General features: G+C 44.1%; 1 protein-coding gene across 1 annotated transcript; it reads right to left on the reverse strand.

Annotated features, from left to right (window-relative positions):
• Positions 1-984: 984 nt before the first annotated feature.
• LOC142769182 (uncharacterized) lies at positions 985-19,005 on the reverse strand. The gene is made up of 3 exons (XM_075872165.1): positions 18,899-19,005; positions 15,808-16,888; positions 985-1,546 (listed from the first exon to the last, which is right to left on the reverse strand). Exons 1-3 carry the CDS (start codon positions 19,003-19,005, stop codon positions 1,409-1,411), a joined length of 1,326 nt encoding a protein of 441 aa, XP_075728280.1. The 3' UTR covers positions 985-1,408.
• Positions 19,006-22,990: the final 3,985 nt, after the last annotated feature.

Raw genomic sequence — 22,990 nt, forward strand, 5'->3', positions numbered from 1 at the left:
TCATGGGGTTTGCATATCACGAAAGTCATATCATCGGCAAACAAAACATTGGAATTCTTGCGACGTCATCTACGTAACGCACCTAGAAATGTAAAATTATTAGCTTACAAAGTAAGCCTTGTTAGAAGTAAACTTGAGTATGCTTCCCCAATCTGGAGCCCGCAACAGGCCTATCTTGAAGACGCCCTTGAGTGTATTCAAAACCGTGCCGCAAGGTTTATCAATAATTCTTACTCCCATGACGTCAGCGTATCTTCACTAAAGGCAGAACTTCAACTGCTCCTTCTTTCCCTCCGCCGCCGTATCGCCAGTCTTTCGTTATTTCATTAGTTTTTTCACAGCTCGATGCGCATGCCACCTTATTTTGTTCCCCCAGCGCACATCTCTCAACGAACTAATCATCCTCTTCAAGTCGCACGCCCACGTGCACGCGCCGTTACTTTTTCAACATCATTTTTTCCTCGCACAGCAGTTGCCTGGAATGGCTTTTCAGGCGACATTCGTGCCATTACTTGTACTTCTATCTTCACAACCAGTATAACTAATCATCTTTCACTTTAGCACAAACGATTGTTTTCTGCTCAATTTTTATGTACCCACCCCTTATGTAATGCCCCGCAAGGGGTCTTTAAGGAAATAAAATGAAATGAAATGAAACGAACAATGCTGTAAATAACATGCATGTTATGACTTGCGTGTAAGGACCTGTAACTTATGTTTGTCATGCTCTCACATCACGACGAACCAACTTTTCAGTATAACAAGCAATATCCAGCTTGAGCCAGACATGAAAATTACGTTGTACAGGATATGCATGCCACAATTTGACAGGATATGTATGTCAGGAGATGTTATGTGTATAACATGCTGTCCTGGTTTAATAGATGCAGCAGTTTAGCCCATGCTGAGATTCTTCTCGGGCGTTAAAGTAGGCCTATTTAGAGCATTCATTACTAGTGGAAAATATTAATTGGCGTGGTAAGGAAAAGGTAAACGGTATTAGAAAGCGATATTGTCGCTAACAAAAAAGGCAGTTGTACAATTTGGACGTGTCTTCTGCCGATCAGTTTGCTCTCCATGAAAAGCAACAATGCCAGTAAAACACTAATTGGACCTCAAATTTGAGGTTTTTATACCTCAACTCTGAAGTTTATTTTTCAGGCATTCGCGTTTGTCGAGGTTGCTGCTCACGTGACGAGTTATTGGCATGCACGAAAACGTATAAGAATAGCAATGATAGCATTTTTTGTAGTGAGGTAAACGTTGCTTTATTCGAGCTAGCGCACTGTATCGTTTTGAGCACACGCAAAATTAGCTGGCTAAAACACTGATAAGCTCTAAGATATGCCACAACATTATAGAAGCAAACATACACGTCGGAGCAGTGAACAATGCCGGTTCTCTATGCTTATCCATTGGCCGGCCGCACAACACCATGTGGCAGCCTAGAGCTGTCTGCCACACACAATAGGATGATGGGAAACTGGGAGTGATAGCAGCAAGTGCAATTGGTACCGCACGGCTGTCCTGCCTGTAATCCCCTGCACTAGTTAAGAAAAGAAAAGAGCGAACATTAGAATCTTATGATTACGCTCCTTCCTTTAAAACATCAGAAAGAGATTTTTTCAGTTAATAAGGCGAAACAGTTTTTCGAAAGCCCAGGCCCAATACGCGGTTACTCAAGAAAAAAAATCACAGCATATGAACGGAGTGAATGATGATGAATGGGCAAAGCTCCGCAGGTTCATCAGAACAACCGTGCATCTTTCGTGAACCTTTTCCATTACGTAATCAAAGGCGGGTCGAACAGTGTGTGTATTTGCTACTCCAACAAGTTAGGCGGCACCAAGCGGCAGCAGGAGAAAACCTCGCACGGAGGCCCAAACAGCTGAAACGCCATCATTACCGTATCGGCTCCAGCTGTGGGCGGTGACATGGAGCCTGCCTAACAAAGCAATGACGGCATAGCCACGTGGTGAATGATAAAAAGTGCGGCGAAGCTCTTGCTATTAAAGATACCTTGCTCCACACCTCAAAGGCAACTCTGGAGTGAAATGTAATTAAACACTGTTCAATAACCAATGTAGTTTATTATGGTTTTCGTTTTGCCCTCATTTTGACCGTCTTATGAATGGTGAAATGCATTGAAAGCGGTTCTTGCACTAGTCGTACGTTAAACACGACGTCGATGCACGTTCCCCTGATGGTCATCGTGTGATCGGGGTAACCGAAGAAGACGCACCTGAGTCCATACCTGCTCGTCATGTATTGCATCAACCAATGTTTGTTCGGTCCGATACGACGACGTGGAAGTCGCCGACGAGCAGGAATGGTTTCTACATGTCGTGTAAGCGCATGTCTCAGTCGACGAACCTTTTGACATCTTCAATTGGGAGATTAGGCGCCAGGTACAGCTTCTCGTGCTGCCTGGTGCCACTGCCCCGGCGGTTTGGCCTCCCGCTCTCATACATCGGGATGACGTTGGCGCCGCAGCGTGGCTTCTTGGCACACTTATGCCTCATGCGTCCGCACTTCAGGGTTTCTTTTCGAGCACGAGCCGTCACCGTCCTGCGTGCACGCCACTCAACAGCCTTGTCCATCCACCGACCCTTTAAACGTGCGCGCGCCAAAACGGCACTTTTATTTTACTATAGAGCGTCATCTGGTGTTGCGCGGCACCGAAAAACACGCGATCTCAGTCGCACGGTCATTTTCCTCTTTCTCTCTTTCCGTGCGTGTGACGTAAATCCTGAAATCATATTTTCATAAAAGTCGCAATATATTGTTATCTTTTATACAAGTAACGCCCTTTAGTGTTGGATCATTTGCATTTTTCAGCGCAAATGCAATAGGTGTATGATTTGGGTGGATGGATATGGCTGTACCCTTCAGATCGGGTGGTGGCTACCGCCACCAAGCCGTAATATTTAATGAACAAAAAAGTAGATTTATTTTTTTTTCTTTAAGTGAGGTTGAGTATTCGTACTTTAACGTGAAGGGTTAATTTTTACTCGTGCCTTGACTTTAGTCACCAATCAGATAACCTCCTTCTAGTTAATTCACCCGCTTAAAGTCTATTTTGCCCTCCCGGTCCCTAAACCCCAGTGCTTTGAAAACCTCTGCGCCATCATCCTGAACTATAGGGTGAAGCCCTCTGCAGAACATTATCAAGTGTTCGGCAGTTTTTTATTCCTCTCCACACGCACTGCATACCGTGTCTACCCCTTCGTATTTGGCCCGATTTGTCTTGGTTTGCAATACTTCCGTCCTGGCCTCAAACAGCAGAGAACTACCCCGAGTATTATCATAGATCCTTTTCTTGGCAATTTCCTGCTTAAAAGTTCGATAGATCTCTAGTGCAGACTTCTTAATCATGCCAATTCTCCACATATTGGTCTCAGCTTCTTTCACCTTCTTCTTACCGATAAATCTTTTTGGTTTGGCCCCCTGCTGTTTTCTAAGTATTTACCAGTCGAATTTCTGGTTCGCTTTCTCCATTTCATATCGACATTCTTCATGTACAAGTAGCTGAATACCTTTCTAGCCCAACGCTCCACCCCAGTTTCTCCTAATCGCTTCTGAATTTTTATCTTGCTGCTAGCTTCCCTGCCCTCAAATGATGTCCATCCCATATCACCTTGTACTCCCTGATTTGGTGTATTCCCGTGAGCTCTTAACGCAAACCTACCTATTCTACGTTGCTTAATTTCTAATCATTGCTTGAACTTCTGATTTCATGCACAAGACCGCGTTGCCGAACGTTAGACCAGGAACCATGACCCCGTTTCATATTCCTCTCACAACATCATACCTATTGTAATTCCACAGTGCCCTGTTTTTCATTACCGCTGAATTCCTGTTACCTTTAATCGTCACGTATATTTCGTGTTCCTTTAGGTATTCGGCCCCATTGCTTATCCATACGCCTAGATATTTGTATTTATCTATTATCTCTAGCGTGGCCTCCTGTATTCTAAGCTCACTACCTTCATTGTCATTAAAAATCATGACTGATGAATTTTTCTTACTGAATCTGAAATCTAACCTATCTCCCTCATTACCGCATATGTCCAGCAATCTCTGCAAATGTTCCTTGTTGTCGGCCATTAGCACTATATTGTCTGCGTACATCAACGCTGGTAGTGCCTGTTCAATGAGTTTTCCTTGTTTGTCGAAAGGGGGGTTGAAGCCCAGTCCACTTTCCTATAATTTGGCCTCTAATCCTAGTAGGTACATCGTGAATATCAAAGGTGACAGGGGACACCCCTACCTAAGCCCCCGCTATACCTCTGCAGGCTTGGATACCTGTTTTTCCCACTTTATAACTATCTTGTTACCTTTATAGATATCCTTTAAATGATAATTGACTACATCTTCTATGCCTAGTGTGGCCATCATTGCCCACAATTCCTCTTGAACCACGCTATCGCACGCTCCCTTGATATCCGAAAATGCTAGCCACAGGGGCCTGTGTTCCTTTTCTGCTATTTGACGCACTGTGTCCGTGAGAACAGATTGTCTTCCAACCTCCTGTGTTTCCGAAACCCATTCTGCTGTTCCCCCAGCACCCCTTCATGCTCCATTTATGCCTGCAGTCTTTCCTTTATAATCTGCATCGCAAGCCTATAGACCACTGATGTCACTGTTATAGGACGGTAGTTGTTTATGTCAGCTTTGTCCCCCTTTCCTTTATAGATCATGCTCACCTTGCTAAGTTTCCATCCATCGGGAACTTAACCATCGATTATTATTTTGCTCACTGCCTCTCTCAAAGCCTGCTTAAACCTCACACCTAATGTCTTTATCAGCATAATTGGAATGGCAACTGGGCCTGTTGATGTACTACTAGGAACCCTTTTCTCATCCCTTTCCCACTCTCGTTGTGAAAATAGAGCCATTGCGCCACACGATTCATCCTTGTCAATTGTGGTGCAGAAACCACTTCTTTGTCGAAATTTTTCTGTCACCCTTGTTCTTATATATTCAATAGCTTCGTCTCCTTCTAGCCTACACCTTGAGCTGTAGTTGTAAACCTCCGCTCTAGGCTCGTCTCATTTCTTAGGGGGTTTAGATGGTTCGAAAATTCACGGCTGCCTTTCTATCTTTTTTATATATTTCTGCCAGCCACTGAGCTTTCTTTCTCCTAATCGTTTCATTGATCAGAAGTGATTCATCCTTTCTACAGATGAAAACAATTTCCCATTTTCTTTCGACATCATCTGTTGGTTCACCCCACTGATTAGCATTCTGTGTTCCCTAGAGGCTTCCTGACGTTTTGCTATGGCTCTCTTAACTTCCTCATGCCACCAACTTTTGGGTTTGTGTCTTCTTTTTCGGGGTGACTTGTCACGTGCCTTAGCAAGCTCTGGCTCAAACAGTCTAATAGATTCGTGTAAGTCCACACTGTTTTATTCTCCTCAGTGGTTACTTTCTCAAATCGTTTATTGGCTATTTCAGTTTGCCTTCATCAATAAAAAGTTTCTGGTAGTTTCTCATGTTGTCTCTTTCCATTTTTCACTGCTCTTCCAAAACTTAGCTTAATACGTTTGTGATCACTACGCAGGCTTCTGGAGCCACCTTCATCTATGTGCATTCTCCTGAGCTTATCATACATGCGACATCAGTGCGTAATCTATCGTCGACTGCAGCCTTCCTACCTCCCATGTTATTTGCCCTTCACACTTCTCGGTACTGTTGCAAATGATCAAATCAAGCCTTTAACACATATTCATGATCATTTTGCCTGTCGGGTCAGTATAGCCATCTATATCTTCTATGTGCGCATTCATATGTCCTAGTATAATTATCTCGCACTCTCCTCCTAACTCCTGAATGTCATTCTATATACACTCTACCGTTGTCTCGTTTTCCTTTCTGGCCTTTGCTCCCGTCCACAAGTACACGAAACCGAGTGTCATTTACCCCGCCACTTTTCCTTTTAGCCATAAATGTTCCTGGCACTCCTGCTTGACCATTTGCCAGTCAGTACTTTTATGAATGAATGCCCCTATACCACCCCCTTCTGCTGCCTTCTGTTCAATTACAGTATTCCCACGTGTAGTCCACATTGTTAGGAGGTTGTTCCATGTCCCTGAGATGTGTTTCTACATAACCGTATACCATCGGCCTCACCTCTCTTGGCTGTTCTGGTATCTCTTCCCACTTCAGCCCGCTCCTTCTACCCTGCATGTTAATATACCCTATGTCTGAATTGGCTTGGCGCTCGTGGCTACGTCTATTTTTGCCTCGGGCTCTACCTATCTTAAATACTGGTGCCACTTTGGAATCGTATCTGTCCATACCACCTGTCAAAGAGTCTCCCTGGTTGTTTTCCTTGTTACTAGCCATCCTGCACCCGAAGGGCCCGCTTGCCCCCCAAAAAAGCTACTGCGCATCCTGCAAGTCGCCAACCCACCTCATGACCTAGCCGCCCATCGAAGTGATTTCTGTCTCGTTGAAAACCACCCCACCTATGCACCTCTCTGTTTATTTCCACCACCTCAAAGCCGTTCTCTCGACTCATCCGCCATATCTCTTGGTTTGCGCTGACAAACGCTCTTTGCAGGTTGCGATCAAGCACCGGTACCTCCGATATCATGCATATCGCTACCTGTACCTGATGTAGAGGGCACTACTTGTATATAGTACAAGTAGTGCCCTCTATGGCCGGTTCAAGAACTAAGTAGAGGTTGCTACTACACGGGATGATTGGGTGACGCCTCAAGAAGCTTCACCCCTAAAAAACACAAATAAACGGCCGAGCAGGTATGCTGTCATCCTCAGTATGTGTCAGCGCGATTAAAAGACGGTGCTATTCACTTCCATGCATTTCTTTCAGAGGCCAAGGACAGAAGCCGCAGATCGCAGTGGATTGCCGATCTTTTCATTGGGAAGGCTATGACGCCGAGAATAACCATTTTCTGACGGAATTTTGCATGAGAGAATTCCTTCTTTTATGGTGAAAATCTAGTGTAAACCTAATAACTAGAATCTATTACATGACTATTGCACCTAGCAACTGTACCTGTATGCTGCTCGAAGTATGTAAACATTTCGCATGGCGACAACTCGGCGCGCAAGGTGCATTCCACTCGCGAATAAGCTATACTTTATTTTGTGTGCATGTTAGGCGGAATGCAAGAGTTCGCTCCACTACGCATAATCACGAATATTTACGGCATGCCTCATGCTGTAGTTATAGCAGATGCTGAAATTATGAACGGTTTTTGCGACATTGCACGTTTTTTCCCACTACACATTGCGGCGACCCGGAAAGCATTCAAATTCACTTTACAGCACAACGCCCGTACTCCTTGAACGAATGTCCAAAGTTGTAGCGTTTACCCCTGACGTACCAGGAATTTCGGGTAAGCTATCACTGTCAACTTGGCGCTTAGTGTAAGTGCAGGTAATCTCTCGCATGACACCGACGTATTTGCAGCGCACACAGACACTTCGAGCCCAAGTACAAAGTTGTCTACCGATCATTCCTGAAAGTTTTGATATGATGTTAGTATTTCACTCATGCACGAGTGCCTAATTGGCTGCAGCTGTGAGCAGTGAAATGCAGCCACCCGTAAAAAAAGGCAGATCCCACGTACAGTTGGAATCGATGATATGCGAAGCATGAATGAAGAAGGTTGATATGCCACTTTAGTATCAGCAAAATGTTACGACGTGGCCGTAAACTATGCCGTACATTACTTCAATGTCTTGATTATCATGTTTGTGCCTGGCATTTTTGTTTGTTGTTCATTTACGACACGTAATACCACATTTGGTACATCTGAAGCTAGCGAGACGGCCACGAGTGCATCCTGAGCGTGGTATGTAGTATTGTTCTTTATTGAAATGCATATCATGATTAGCAAGTTTGCACCAGTCATATACCTTAGTAATTTTTCCCGTCATGCTGTACCGAAATTTGTGTATGTGAAGCCAGAATAACAACTGTGAGCGCAATGTGAGCTTTGCCTGCAGTCATTTTCTTACATGACACGCATGTTATGATTATTACGTTTGCACCAGTTAAATACCTTCATGATCCATTGACGTAACTTAGTAGCAAATTGGGTGTATGTGAACATAGTGAAACCACCGTGAGCGCATCCTGAGCGGGGCGTGTAGCGAAGCTCTTACATGAAACGCAAGTCATGATTATCATGTTTGCATCAGCCATAACCTTATCTAACCATTCACTACACGTATCCACTTTCGGTGTATGTGAAGCTAGCGAAACGACCGTGAGTGCATCGTGAATTCTTACAAGACACGCATGTCATAATTTACACGTGAGGACCTGTAACTTGTGTTCGCAATTCAGTCATGTCATACCACACCAGTTTTGCAAAATGTCAAGTGAACGACACTAAAGCAGGAGCAGGAAGAATATGACAATTCATTACATTCATGACAGACGAATCATGATTTTCATGCTATGACCTCTCTGGTACGCTTGTCATACAGTCATACCGAATTGCCATACCGAATTAGATATATATCCCATATCATGACGGCCAGGGGAGCTAAAAGTCGTAGGCGGCTAGATAGATAGATAGATAGATAGATAGATAGATAGATAGATAGATAGATAGATAGATAGATAGATAGATAGATAGATAGATAGATAGATAGATAGATAGATAGATAGATAGATAGATAGATAGATAGATACGGTAAAACTCACCGAAGTTCGCTAAAAAGCTTCACAATAAGAAAAAACGAACGGCTAAGCAGTTCTGCTGTGTTCAAGCTGCATTGCGTGTTTGCACGATAGAAAGATGGCACGGAAGAATTCGCAGCGCACGCAGAAAGGTCACGTAGGAGTAAAATTTCTCTTCAAATGACGCATGAAAGTGTCCATATGATAATGGCATTTCACTTAGCCGGTTTACTCCAGCTATCAGCGACAAAAGACACTTTTACTCGCCATTGCAAGTTGAGCAAAACCAACGGCATTCCATTTCTGGTTGCTTGTATATTGTTATAAGTGCCATGTTAGTACTTATAGTACCATTATGTACAATTTATTTATTCATTTATTTATTCATTTAAAAATACCCTACAGGCCTCTGTTGAGGCATTGTGGAAGGGGGGCAGTGCAAAACAAAAAAGTAAACTTCCGTAGTAGTTACAAAAACACAAAGTTCATGTAAAGCGGTAATGTAGCAGATCACATAATAATAATATCAGTACAAAATAAAACGAAATCAACAATACTAGCAAAGATAAAACAGATAAAAAGGAAATATATATGCGACACTACGGTGCAATACATTAAGAGACTGCAAAAATGTTACAACGAAGAGAGCACACTGCGGTAATGGCAAACATTTTTACACCTCGTTGGCCAGATAACTGGTCAATGTGTCACGAAAAGCATTAATGTTTGTCAGACATGCGATGCTATCCGGCAGGGAATTCGAACTTCAGACTGCACGTGAAAGCTCAGGGCAATTGAATGCACGTGTTGATTCATAAGGGCGGGTATAACTAAGGTAATTATGATGCCTGTGTGACGTAAAGTACGGTCTTTTCAAGCATGCTAGTGTTGTACGGGATTAATGAATGAATTTGTGAAACAGTGTCAGCAACGCAATGTCCCGTCGAGTACTCAATGATTGCAATGAAAGGTTTAGTTTCATTTGTGTGACGCTAGATCGATAGCTGTAATCGTTAGAAACGAAGCGGCTTTCCCTGTTCTAAATTCGTTCCAACATGTCAGTAAGGTATTTTTTGTGAGGGGACCAAAAAGAGGAAGCGTACTCGAGTTGAGGGCGAACGAGGGTAAGGTATGCTAATTTGCGAACATTAGAAGGAGCATTTCTTAAGTTTCGTCGCAAGTAACCCGAAGATCGGGAGGCTTTGGCTGGAACGGAGGTGATGTTCTCTGACCGAGAAAGATTTGTGGTGAATATAACGCCTAGATACTTGTATTGTGTAGCTATAGCAAAAATGTCTTTATTGATATTGTATGAATATAGGGAAGTTATAGGTTTCCAAGTAAATGGCATTATTTACATTTTGACGTATTCAATGACATTAACGAATTACTGCACCAGTTACCAATTTTTTCGAGAACATGCTGAAGTGCCAGATAGTCATCTGTATTAACTATTGTGCGATAGACAATGCAGTCGTCAGCAACTATTCTTATAGTGGAGGACACGTTAGGTGGAAGGTCGTTAATAAAGATGAGAAAGAGCAAAGGACCGAGGACGCTTCCCTGTGGTACACCAGAAGATACTTCAGTTAAGGAGGACGAGAAAATATTTGGAATGGTGAACTAGTAACGTTCAGAGAGAAAGTTCCGGAGCCATGCTAAAGTGAAAAAGTCCAATTTAAAAGCTGAAAGTTTGAAAGGCGACAGTGTGCGACGCAATCGAATGCCTTCGAAAAGTTCAGAAAAAAGCAGTCAGTTTGTTGGCTGTTGTTCAAGTTAGTGTGTAGGTCTGTAACAAATTCAAGCAACTGTGTCTCGCTCGATAGTCCTTTTCTAAAACCATGCTGATTATGAAAAACGAACTTGTGAGTTTCAAGGTGTCTGTAGATCTGTGAGGTGATAACGTGCTCCAGTAACTTGCAAGAAATGCATGTCAAGGATATTGGTCTGTAATTTTCGCACGATGATTTATTGCCACTTTTAAATACCGGTATAATTTTTGCCATTTTCTAGTCCGTAGGGAGGAGGCCAGTCACGAGTGCCTGCTTAAATATGTGAAGAAAAATTTCGCTTGACACTGTTACTGTATTTTGTAACATTTTTGAGTTTAAGCCATCTATGCCACAAGAAGACATCTTTAGGTTATTTATGATTGATGATAGTCTCTCTAATGTGATATCTATAGGTTCCATGTGTTGGTAGCTTAAATCAGAAACGTTAGGTATGCTTGAAGTGTCCTCATTTGTGAATACGGAACTGAAGAATGAATTAGGAGCCGATGGACACTCGCTATTTAGAAGTGGAATATTGCTTTTGCTGTGTTAGCGAATACCATTAGATTCGTGGTTGGGGTTATTATTTTCCAAAACTTAGCTGGATTGTGTTTAAGTAGTTCAGGAAGGTCATTAGAGAAATATTTGTCTTTTGCTTCGCCTAAAGCTGAGCAATATGTTTTAAGACAGCATTTGTAATTCTGCCATGAGGATGATGTTCGAAGGCTCTTGGCGATATTATACAGCCATTTCTTTCTGCTCCTCATGCGCTTGAGCTTTTTTGTAAACCAGGGGTTTAATGTATCGTTTGTTATAAAAACGATTGGGACATATTTGTCTACCAACGCGCACGAAGCATTTTTGAACAACAACCAGTTCTCTTCCACACATCTATTGTAAAATGAGGGCCACAATGTGTTTTTGAAAAATGTTCTTAGTTCCGTATTTATTGCAGTAAAAATATTTTCATTGTAGTCTCGAATTTGCTTTGGTTTGGGCCCTGCCGTGGGTGTGTTATGTTTATTGTCACTTGAAGCAGATGGTGATCGCTGAAACCATCCAGGTGTTTTATGTTACTTATAGGCTCAAGAGCGTTCGTTAGAATAAGGTCTAGAACATGCGTACCACGTGTAGGTTTAGAAACAATTTGAAATAGGTTCACATCTAAACATAAATGGATAAATTCGTTTGATGTATGACAAGAAGATGATAATTTCGTCCAATGAATTAGCGGATAATTGAAGTCACCCAGAAGATAAGTTAAATCAGCCTGGAAGAGCTCGGACGCTTTGTTGATGCTGTCGCGCAGAGCACTTACGAAGGAACCGTTCGAATCCGGTGCATGGTAGCAAAGGCCTATTGATAACTTACAGGACAAAATTGCGCAGACCACCCAGAGAATCTCAAAATCAGAATGTGTGTTGATTAAAGATGACGAAATGGTCTTTTCAATACCTATCATGACACTGACCCTTCTTTTGAAAGAGCGGTCACATCTATATTTGCTATACGTGGTAGAAAAGGAAAAAAACTTCATTTTTTGTTGCCGGATGCAGCTATGTTTCTGTAAATGCGATAATGTCTGATCTACTATCTTCGAAAAAGGAAGAAATGAGATTTATTTATTTATTGCGAATACTGCAGGCCAGTTTGTGGCCCAAGCAGGAGGGGCAACTGGCAATACACATAACACTGTTACACATGCATACAAAGAATAAAAATAATAACAATAAAAAGGAGTACAAGACAGATTGGTCAAGGCATAGCACACCATACAATGCATATACTTAGCCACAGATGCTTTCCTGGAGCGCTTGGGAAAAATGTTTAGCTTGTATCACTGCTTCCGGGAGCGCATTCCATTCGGAAATTGTACGTGGGAAGAAGCTGTGCTTAAACTGATTAGTTTTGGCGAAGATAGGCTGAAAGGAATGAGCATGCATGTGACGGGTCCTTCTTGTGCTTAGCGGTTTAATCATAGTTGGAGTTATTTTCACCTTAGAAGTAGCAATATTGTTGAAGAAGAGTAAACGGGCCAAGCGTCTACGAACTGCTAGGGTTTGAATGCCATTGTCAGTCATGAGCTTCGACGGAGAATCGTAACGCCCATATTTGTTAAAAATGAAACGCACCGCTTTTCTCTGAACAAGCTCAAGCATGTAGATATCTTTTTTCACGTGCGGATCCTATATCACGGAAGCATATTCGAGTTTAGCTCTAACAAAAGTTTCATAGGCTAAAAGCTTAACGTGACTTGGAGAATGCCTTAATTTTCGTCTCAAAAAACACAACTTAGTAAATGCAGCAGAACAAATACGTTTTACGTGGGATGACCAAGATAAATTAGAGTTCAAAGTGAGACCCAAGTACTTGTACTCCCCAACATCTGCAATACAAGTGTTCTGCAAGAAGTACTGGGAGTTGAAGAAATGTTTTTTGCGCGTTATTCGTAGAAATGCACATTTTACAGCATTCAACATCATTCCCCACTGCTCACACCAACTCTCTATTGCAACCAGGGATTCCTGCAAAACTTCACAGTCATCAGGTGAGCGAATTTCTCTAAAAACAACACAATCATCGGCAAACAGCCTGATGGAGACAGTTTCGGGAACTACGTGGGCTAAATCATTTATATAAAATAGAAACAACAACGGTCCCAGCACGCTGCCCTGAGGTACCCCAGAGGTAACAGCAAGAAAATCAGAGAAACAACCATTAATATCAACATACTGTTTTCTGTTATTTAAATAAGCTCTTATCCAGTTCAAAAGGCAATCAGGAAGGCCAATGTGTTCAAGTTTATACAAAAGCTTTTCGTGTGTCACTTTGTCAAAGGCCTTGCTAAAGTCGAGGAAAACCACATCAACTTGTCCAGACTCGTCCAATACCGCAGAGAAGTGATGAACAGTAGTGACCAATTGCGTAACAGTGGACATATTTTTTCTAAAACCGTGTTGATAGGGCGACAAAATGTTCCTTTCAGCCGAAAATTCATGAATGAACCCTACAATAACATGCTCCAACATTTTACAACAGCTACTTGTGATGGAAATGGGTCTGTAGTTAGAAATTGAAAGTTTGTCTCCCGTTTTAAACAGTGGTTTGACCCTAGCAACCAAAAAAATCATACGGGACTTCACCTGATGTGAGAGAGATCTGGAAAATGTTAGTTAAAAAGGCACATAGCTGATCAGCATACCGTTTCAAGAATCCATTAGGAAGATCATCGGGGCCGGGACTTTTTCTAGGATCAAGCTTTCGTAATGATGCCAGTATTCCGAGATCCGAAATAACAGGTATATTTGAATAATCTGTTGGGTGTTTAGGAACTAATCCGCCTGGTGAAAAGACTGATTGAAAGTAATGATTGAATGATTTAGCTATTTCTTTGTCGTCTCTTACAATTTTATCATTTACAGCTATTTCTTTCAGAATATTTTTCCGTTCACCCAAAAACCACCAAAACTTAGAGGGGTCATTTTTAATGAACTCAGGAAGTGTTACGATAAAATAATGAGCTTTCGCTGATTTAACCTTACATTCCAAAGACTGCTTCAAGCTTTGTAAATGTTGCTCCCCTAGACTCCTGTTTCTCCTAAGACGTTTAATCTTACGCTTGGTCTGAATGATATCTCGGGTAATCCATTCAGTGTAACGCTTATTTCTAACCTTCCTTAAGGGTACAAAATGCTCGATGCAGTATTTTATTGTTTCCTTGAAGTGCGTCCACAACGTGTGCACATCATTGCTAGTTTTAATATCAAATTTTAACTCTAAGTAATCAATGATAGAAGCGTCATCGGCACGGTCAAAATTTTTGACATGGTTGACCGGTTGGTCTTCAACACTGCCAAACCCGGTAGAAGAACAATAAAACGATAATAGCCGGTGGTCGGAAATAACAGGATCTACATTTACTACACCACTAGAAAATACGTCACTAACAAAAAATAAATCTAGAATGGCGTCAAAACGGGTAGGTTCCAAAACTAACTGTTTTAACCTTATAACCAACATCATGTCTAAGAGAGTATCACATGGGTCACTCTCTCCATAAGTAGGTCGATTCCAGTCAAGACTCGGCAGATTAAAATCGCCTGTTACAATAACCGGGCGGCCACGGTAGGGCAAAAGATAATCGTACAATTTGCAAAGAAACGAGTCGGTTGCATCAGGCGATCGATAAGCAGCACAAAGCAAGAATTTTAAGTCACAAAAAGATACGTTTAAAAACAAGCTTTCATGAATAGAGATCCCAGGCAAAACCGAGATCTCGATATTGGTTTTAGCTATAACGGCAACGCCCCCACCACGGGAGCCACGATCACACCGAAATATCTGATAGCCACGTGGAACAACTTCGCCGTCACTAATCCTATCACTCAGCCAGGTTTCGGTGATTACAACTAGATGGGGGTCATAATTCAAAAGAAGCAGTTATAAACTGTCAATTTTATTTACAATACTTCTTGCATTAAACGAAATGACAATCAGCTCATCAACAGGGCGCCGGAGTGGCTATATGTTTGCTGGTGCCGGCAATTCATTTGTCTGGACAGGAACGCGCCGGTTTGTGGAATCGTTTCATGCGTACAACTTTTTGTTAATGTAAAGTTTGTCGTGCACAAGCGTAACCTTCTTCCCCTTGTCTTTTTCAGATTTGGCACTCTGCCAAAGCGATCGTCTTTTTCTTAGTGTTTCTTGCGAATAATCATTTTGAATGAAGACAGTTGTTCCCTTAAGTTTTTTAGCGTTGGGCATGACGGCTTGTTTTTCAGTGAAATTACAGAAGTGAAGGATCACAGGGCGATTTGAGGACGGCTTACCGATTCTATGAATTCTATCAACAGACGAACAAGTTACTCCTAGAGTTTCTTTGAAGATGTCGTCGAGAATCAGTCGTCTTAAGTCGAGCTCACTTTCCTTCGAGGCCTCCTCAACGCCAAATACAACCAAATTGTTACGCCTACCCTTGTCTTCAAGGTCGACTATCTTCGCATGTTGCAGACGTATTGTCGCCTCTAAAGTCTTGACAACCTCTCTAACACCATCAAAAGAATCCATTCTCGCAGCCATTTCTTTTGTTTCTCTCTCCAAATGGCTTAACCGTCCTCCCAAAGACATCACCATTTGTTCTGTTTGCTCAACTCTTTGTTTTACTTCTAGCAAATCATTTCGGATAGCTTGTTGGCCTTTAATGAGTGACTCTAGCATCACTTCAACGGTAGGTCCTGGATTTTCTTCAATGTCCCCACACAACAATAGCTTACATGCATGCACACAATCACATAGTATACAAAGCATCGTCCGTGGGCACGGCACAACAAGAAGGCATCTTTCGTCAGATCGGTACGAATAAGTACAACTAACCTGCAACAATAAAACGGGAGGCGCGGTGAACATCTTGCCCCGTGCAGCCTCGCCGTGCCCACTAGCCGATCCGTTGTGCACTGTTGGTTTTATAGATGCCCAGGGTGATGACGTCAGGCCTTTGATATGCATCCGCACAGGCGCAGAAAGCACATCGGAAACGAAGCTTGCCGATGCAGAGACGGCGCGGATGCCTGTTGAAACTTTCCCAGCCCAGAAGACCACTTGATGTGACGATGAAATAAACCCGGCGAAAGGCAGCAAAAGGGCCTGCAACAATAAAACGGGAGGCGCGGTGAACATCTTGCCCCGTGCAGCCTCGCCGTGCCCACTAGCCGATCCGTCGTGCACTGTTCGTTTTATAGATGCCCAGGGTGATGACGTCAGGCCTTTGATATGCATCCGCACAGGCGCAGGAAGCACATCGGAAACGAAGCTTGCCGATGCAGAGACGGGGCCGATGCCTGTTGAAACTTTTCCAGCCCAGAAGACCACTTGATGTGACGATGAAATAAACCCGGCGAAAGGCAGCAAAAGGGCCTGCAACAATAAAACGGGAGGCGCGGTGAACATCTTGCCCCGTGCAGCCTCGCCGTGCCCACTAGCCGATCCGTTGTGCACTGTTGGTTTTATAGATGCCCAGGGTGATGACGTCAGGCCTTTGATATGCATCCGCACAGGCGCAGAAAGCACATCGGAAACGAAGCTTGCCGATGCAGAGACGGCGCGGATGCCTGTTGAAACTTTCCCAGCCCAGAAGACCACTTGATGTGACGATGAAATAAACCCGGCGAAAGGCAGCAAAAGGGCCTGCAACAATAAAACGGGAGGCGCGGTGAACATCTTGCCCCGTGCAGCCTCGCCGTGCCCACTAGCCGATCCGTCGTGCACTGTTCGTTTTATAGATGCCCAGGGTGATGACGTCAGGCCTTTGATATGCATCCGCACAGGCGCAGGAAGCACATCGGAAACGAAGCTTGCCGATGCAGAGACGGGGCCGATGCCTGTTGAAACTTTTCCAGCCCAGAAGACCACTTGATGTGACGATGAAATAAACCCGGCGAAAGGCAGCAAAAGGGGCCTGCAACAATAAAACGGGAGGCGCGGTAAACATCTTGCCCCGTGCAGCCTCGCCGTGCCCACTAGCCGATCCGTCGTGCACTGTTGGTTTTATAGATGCCCAGGGTGATGACGTCAGGCCTTTGATATGCATCCGCACAGGCGCAGGAAGCACATCGGAAACGAAGCTTGCCGATGCAGAGACGGGGCCCATGCCTGTTGAAACTTTTCCAGCCCAGAAGACCACTTGATGTGACGATGAAATAAACCCGGCGAAAGGCAGCAAAAGGGCCTGCAACAATAAAACGGGAGGCGCGGTGAACATCTTGCCCCGTGCAGCCTCGCCGTGCCCACTCTCGATTCACGATTGGATGGTATACTTCGTATGTTGGCGAACGATAGAGACAATGATGATGAGATAGGGTAAAGCTTTGGTGCTATGTGAGTCTGTGTGCATGCTTCCAACCGGAGCTCTCTATTCAGAGGAACAACTGCGCTTCCAGCACTATCATAAATATAAGTTGTCGAGTCGATACACGGTTTGTCCACAGAAAGCCTAAACACTTTGTTCTGTGCTTTCGCAAATTCAATTAGTTTTCGTCTTGCATGCCGAGTTTCCGGCGAGAAATCTTTTCGAATGGAAGTTGATGGACCCTTCAGTTTGTGTGCGCATGACAAAATACGTTCTTTATCTTTAAAGAATGTCAGCTTGGCTATTATAGATCATCGCTTATCGTCTCTATATTTTCCCAACCGGTGTACGCGTTTAAATTGCTGTTCATTCATTTTAAGACCAAGCTTCTCTGCACAGATGTTAATTAGCCCACTCCTCTGTAACGTCATCATCCAAACCAAAGAAGAGCAGATTCGAACACCGCATTCTGTTTTCGGAATCGTTACAGTGGGCCTTAATAGCCGCTACCTGCTCAGACACAACACGTACAGCGTCAGAATCTGTCCCAACTTCAGATGGGTGTCCTGAAATATAGATGGTTGTCCTGAAATATTGTCACGGGGTCGTGACGTAGTTAAAGGCAACAGATGGAATGCTCAAATCAAACTGTTTATTTGGGCGAACCTGTGCCTGCTAAACGGAAAGTCGGGTTACGGTAGCACACTTGCACTGATAGCGACTCATGCAGCGTCAGCCGTCGGTCAAGTGACAAGCGGTGAAGCGCGTCGGCAATTTATACACTTGCCACCGAATGTTCTAGCGTTATCGCTAACGGTAATGTAGGTTCCAGAATAATCTGTACAGTTCGCGATGTGGGCGTGATCTTGTCGAAATGATCTACTACAGTCCTGAAGCTTCTAGAAGACTGCAGGCCTGGTTTGCGCTGAGAATCACGTAGTGTATTGGAGCGATAACAACACTTGAGAGAAGGAACGTGGCATTTCCCGCCTCTGAAAAACGCATCGTCCGGATGCTTTACTGAAAGATGAAATTATATTTATAATGCAAGAAAGTACAAGGAATAAATTACGATACAGAAATAATACAAAAAACACTGTTTCAGTTCGTTAACGTGCATGAAATCACTTGAGGCACGTGACATGGATGATTTCAGGTTGCGCTCGGCGTCCTTGAGAGTTCTTGATATTATCGGGCACAACATCGTAATGAGTGACCCGAGACGTTGAACCATCCTGTACGCCCCGAAGTACCATCGCAAAAACTTTTCACTGAGTCCACGTTGGCGTATCGGCGTCCATGATCGAACACGTTCACCGGGCTGCTATTCCAGGAAGCATCGTCGAAGATTGTAACGGCGGCTGTCAGTCGTCTGTTGGTTCTTGATACGGAGGCGCGCGAGCTGTGAGGCTTCTTCGGCACACTGAAGGTAGTCACTCACATCAAGATTTTCTTCGTCGGTGACGTTGGGTAACATGATATTGCGGCGTAGTTGCTGGGCTCCTTCCGTACACCAATTTGTATGGAGACGTCTGCGTCATCTTTTGCACCAACGTGTTGTATGTGAAGGTGACATAGGAAAGGATGGCATTCCACGTCTTGTGTTCGACATCGACGTACATTGCCAGCATGTCAGTGATCATCTTGTTTAGCCGCTTGGTGAAGCCGTTGGTCTGTGAATGGTACGCTGTCTTCCGGCGGTGGTTTGTCTGGCAGTACGCCAACATCGCTTGAGTAAGGTCAGCAATAAATGCCGTTCCTCGCTCGGTGATGAGGACCGGCGGGGCACCGTGACGTAGGCCGATATTTTTGACGAAGAACTTAGCTACCTCGGATGCACTGCGTTTGGCCAGGGCTTTTGTCTCGGTGTAGCGAGTTAGGTATTCGGTAGCTACGACGATCCACTTGTTTCCGAAAGCCGACGTCGGCAATGGCCCCAGTAGGTTCACACTAATCTGCTCGAATTATCGGCTAGGTGTTCAATGGGTTGCAGAAATCCCGCCGGCCTTGTCGGCGGTGTCTTGCATCGCTGGCAATCCCGGCATGTCCTCACATGGTGAGTGACGTTGGCGGTAATACGTGGCCAGTAGTACCTTTCTTGTATCCTCGCGAGCGTGCGGGAAATACCGAGGTGCCCTGCCGTCGAATCGTCGTGAAGGGCCTGCTGAAGTTCTGGTCGCACAGCTGAAGGCACCAAAAAAAGGTACTTGGCTCGAAGTGGTGATAATTGTTTCTTTTGAAGGAGTCCGTTTCGCAGGAAGAACGACGCAAAAGCGCGCTTGAGCACCTTCGGAACTTCGGCGGTCCTGCCTTCGAGGTATTCTATTAAGGCCCTAAATTACGGGTCCGCCCACTGTCGTTCAGCGAAGTCGCTGGCAGTTATCGTTCCCTAGAAGTAGTCGTCATCCGGGTGTTCAAGTGGTTGTTGGTCGACAGGCGCACGAGAGAGACAATAGGCGTTGGAGTGTTTCTTGCCGATTCACTATTTCTTTTTGTTAGCACTTTGTTCCTTCCGCGTTGAAAGAACAGTCGGTGACAAGCTAAGAATGAAAGGTAAAGTGTACCACTGTCCAACTGTGGTCGCTCATTACTATGACGTAACAGTCACAATGATCCAATAACAAATTCAGCATGGCGCCGTTCTCGACGAGAGGCGATGTGCCACTGCACCAAGACGGGCAGGCATCCCTTCGGTTTTTCTGTGGCGTTTTGTTCGTCAAGAAGCTATTTGGTCTACTCACCCTGACCCCCTTATCATTATCTTCATCGGCCGTCATTCGATGCTGGCGTTTATTATTTTGCAGCGTTTGAAGCGCACCGAAGCGGCCGAGCTTCATCGCCTTCCGTCGGTTCGGCAGCGTGAAGCAGCAACACGGCGTCTATTCTCTGCGTCGCTAGGATTACCATTTTTTTTTCTTCGAAAGACTGTCCTTTGGCATAACAAGCATAGATATACCCAGCGTCATCATACATATATCAACAAGTTTCACATACGCAAAAAGTTTCACGGAGATCAGTGGTACGGTTCTCCTATCCACTTTTATAAGTCGGGAGGGCGACTGGGACGGTGACCCGTTGTTCGAAGATGACGAAGGCGCGATTGCTCTAGGCCCGAGCACGACCAGAGCAGGTGTGTCACGTTCTCGGTAATTATGAGAGGGTCACAAAAGGGGCAGGTGGTTCCATACACTGCGCGGTATTGTTGCGGCCAGTGGGGAGTTACTGAAGGCGTAAAAGTAACTCCCCCACTCGAAGTCTTCGAAGCGCTGCCCCTTCTAAGCGGGTAAGCCCACCAGGTAGGTCAGAACCACATGGTGGTATGAGTGCTCGTGTGGTATAGCGGACACAATCGTTTCGGCGCAGCAGGATTACCACTTTCGACGATTGTTGTGGTCATTCTTATGCGGGAAGGTGACGTCTGAATGTGCGTGTCTTCGTTTTGTGGAATGTACGCGTCTGTGACTTACCGCCCGCTGAAGCCATGGCATGAGCGTTGTTTCCACATGTGCTTGAGGGAGTGTTGGGTGTCGCAACGTGAGAATGTTGGTCACCTTTTGAGATTTGTGCTCTGTAGAGTGCCCATATGAGTGATGGAAGTGCCGGCGAGGTGTTAGAAAAAAGCAACCAAGAGGACCTGCTAGCATGACACAGTACGAAAGTAAACAAACCAGGTAAGGAGAATATGCATTTGTGTATGCATTGTGAAGCGAATTGTGGTCATTAGGTGTGTGATTATTTGAGCTGTGTCAGTTGGAACTTTTTGGTAATATCAACAAAATCTATTGCCACTTGCTCATATTAACGCACCAGATTGAAGTGTCCGCTGCGTAAGCACTCATCTCACGCTCGAAGTACGAACACCTTGCACACCTTACACACTTGCACCTTCCACACTTGCAAACACCTTGCGCACTTGCACCGCGAAATGGCGTGAGGTATGTAATAACCCTGCATTGATCATGATCAACGCAGTTATCACGATGAGTTTTCTTGATCGTGATTGTCACTGAAGCGACGCCGCTAATACTTTTAAGCAAAAAAATGACAGAAAAAATCGTTTTTAGAGGCATTCTATCATTCTTAACAAAATGTTATCAGGAAGTTTTACCTTTTCATAACTTTTTGTTCACTTTGCCTGTATTGCGTGCGTCTATGATGCATACACATAACTTGTTCATATTAAGTTAACGTTTATGAAAGAAAAGATGGATGCATTGCACGCCCCCGTAAAAGAAAAGTCTGGCACGCAATTCATTCGCATTATCTGGAGAGATAAAACTTTCTTGCCTGCACAGAAACAACTTCGCACAGACATATTCATTGAAGGTAGTGGCCCCTGTTGCAGCAAAATGAGGGTCCACTTTGAAATAGTTGAATACTCAAGGGCGACGGGATGATGGCAACACCAAGAAGTGTAAGTTGTCGAAGCAAAAAAAAATCACATACAACTTCTAGTCACCGCTGCTTTAGCCACGTACATTGCCTTGGCATTAATATGACGACAACGTATGCAATGATTCCCACTGTTAGGCACCATGTGCGCTACGCGCTTTTATTTCAATGAAACAAGGCATCGAATGAAACACTGTCATTTACCTCAAACGTAATAACAAGCAAGGCAACGCGAGATGCAGATACGGTATTCACAGCAGCAAAGAATCAAAATTCACAAAGCCAATCTCAGATCACTTCTTTATTTAGCAGTTTGAGTCATAGTTGCCATTGTTACAGAAGACAGCGAAAGAAACCTGGCAATGAAAGTTTTGTAAAAAAATGCATGCAACCTAATAAAATCTGATTATTATGCCCATGGTTCATTTTGTGAAACAGGAAAGAACAATTTTCTAATTTTAAATATTACGTTAAATTTGACATTGTTTGTTTGACATAGTTTGTTTATTACAACAATTGGTACCGCGCAGAAACAACGCGAGTCGTGAGGAACTCAGAGATGTGCGCACTGCGGGGTGACATTTCAACAACAGATATATTGCTAACCTGACGCGAAGGTCCCTGCCTTCTCAAGCTTATTTATCGAGCTTCGGATTCTTTGTTACAATCTCAAGCAAGTATTGAATGGGAATGGTTGTATGCATGAGAATTATGGGCCCTGTTTGGGAACCACTTTTGTAGCGCTGACGCATGAGCAATAAGGGCGATGAGGCCTCGTGGGTGGAGCTTATATTTATTATTAGGTTGTCCCCAAATATAGCCTTTCGTGACCTAAACGTGCATGTTTAGCAACACACGCTACGCTGTATTGGTTCCAAAATAACGTGGTTTCAAGTCATGGGCGGTCGACAAATGGCGTATTGCCTTCCAACCATCAGCGTCTTTCACTTGATTTTGCTCTACTGCGCGGAGAAGTGCACCTATACTATAAAAGGCGAGAAGAGTTTATTATTCTAAGTTTTCACAGTGACAGCCTGTATAAATTTCTTTCAAGTGTTTAATGCATGTACTTAGGTATACTTAAAAACTTGGCCCCGTATCTGCATGTTTCCGCCTATGTCGTCGAAAGACGATAGTCTTGCGTGCGGAGAGAGTGAACGAGACATTTATTTGATGTTCTGGGCAAGAAAATCGGTGAGTGGTTTTCTGGAGGCACTGCGTTAGAGTGCCTCGAGCGTTCAGTGGAGGCGAACGAACGCATGAAGCCACGTCACACGTGAGACATGAGCGCCATCTGACAGTTTTTTTAAACAAAGCGCG

The sequence above is a fragment of the Rhipicephalus microplus genome, chromosome 8 (assembly GCF_043290135.1).
Source record: "Rhipicephalus microplus isolate Deutch F79 chromosome 8, USDA_Rmic, whole genome shotgun sequence".
NCBI lineage: Eukaryota > Metazoa > Arthropoda > Arachnida > Ixodida > Ixodidae > Rhipicephalus > Rhipicephalus microplus.

What these genes read in the sequence shown, in the direction of transcription:
- LOC142769182 (XM_075872165.1), bottom strand. Translation starts at nt 19,005, where the DNA reads ATGTTGGCGTACTGCCAGACAAACCACCGCCGGAAGACAGCGTACCAT. An exon ending in ATCACTGACATGCTGGCAAT is followed by an intron (nt 16,889 to 18,898) that starts GTACGTCGATGT and finishes TTATTGTTGCAG; the next exon opens with GCCCCTTTTGCTGCCTTTCG. An exon ending in CTCCCGTTTTATTGTTGCAG is followed by an intron (nt 1,547 to 15,807) that starts GTTAGTTGTACT and finishes TTTCTTAACTAG; the next exon opens with TGCAGGGGATTACAGGCAGG.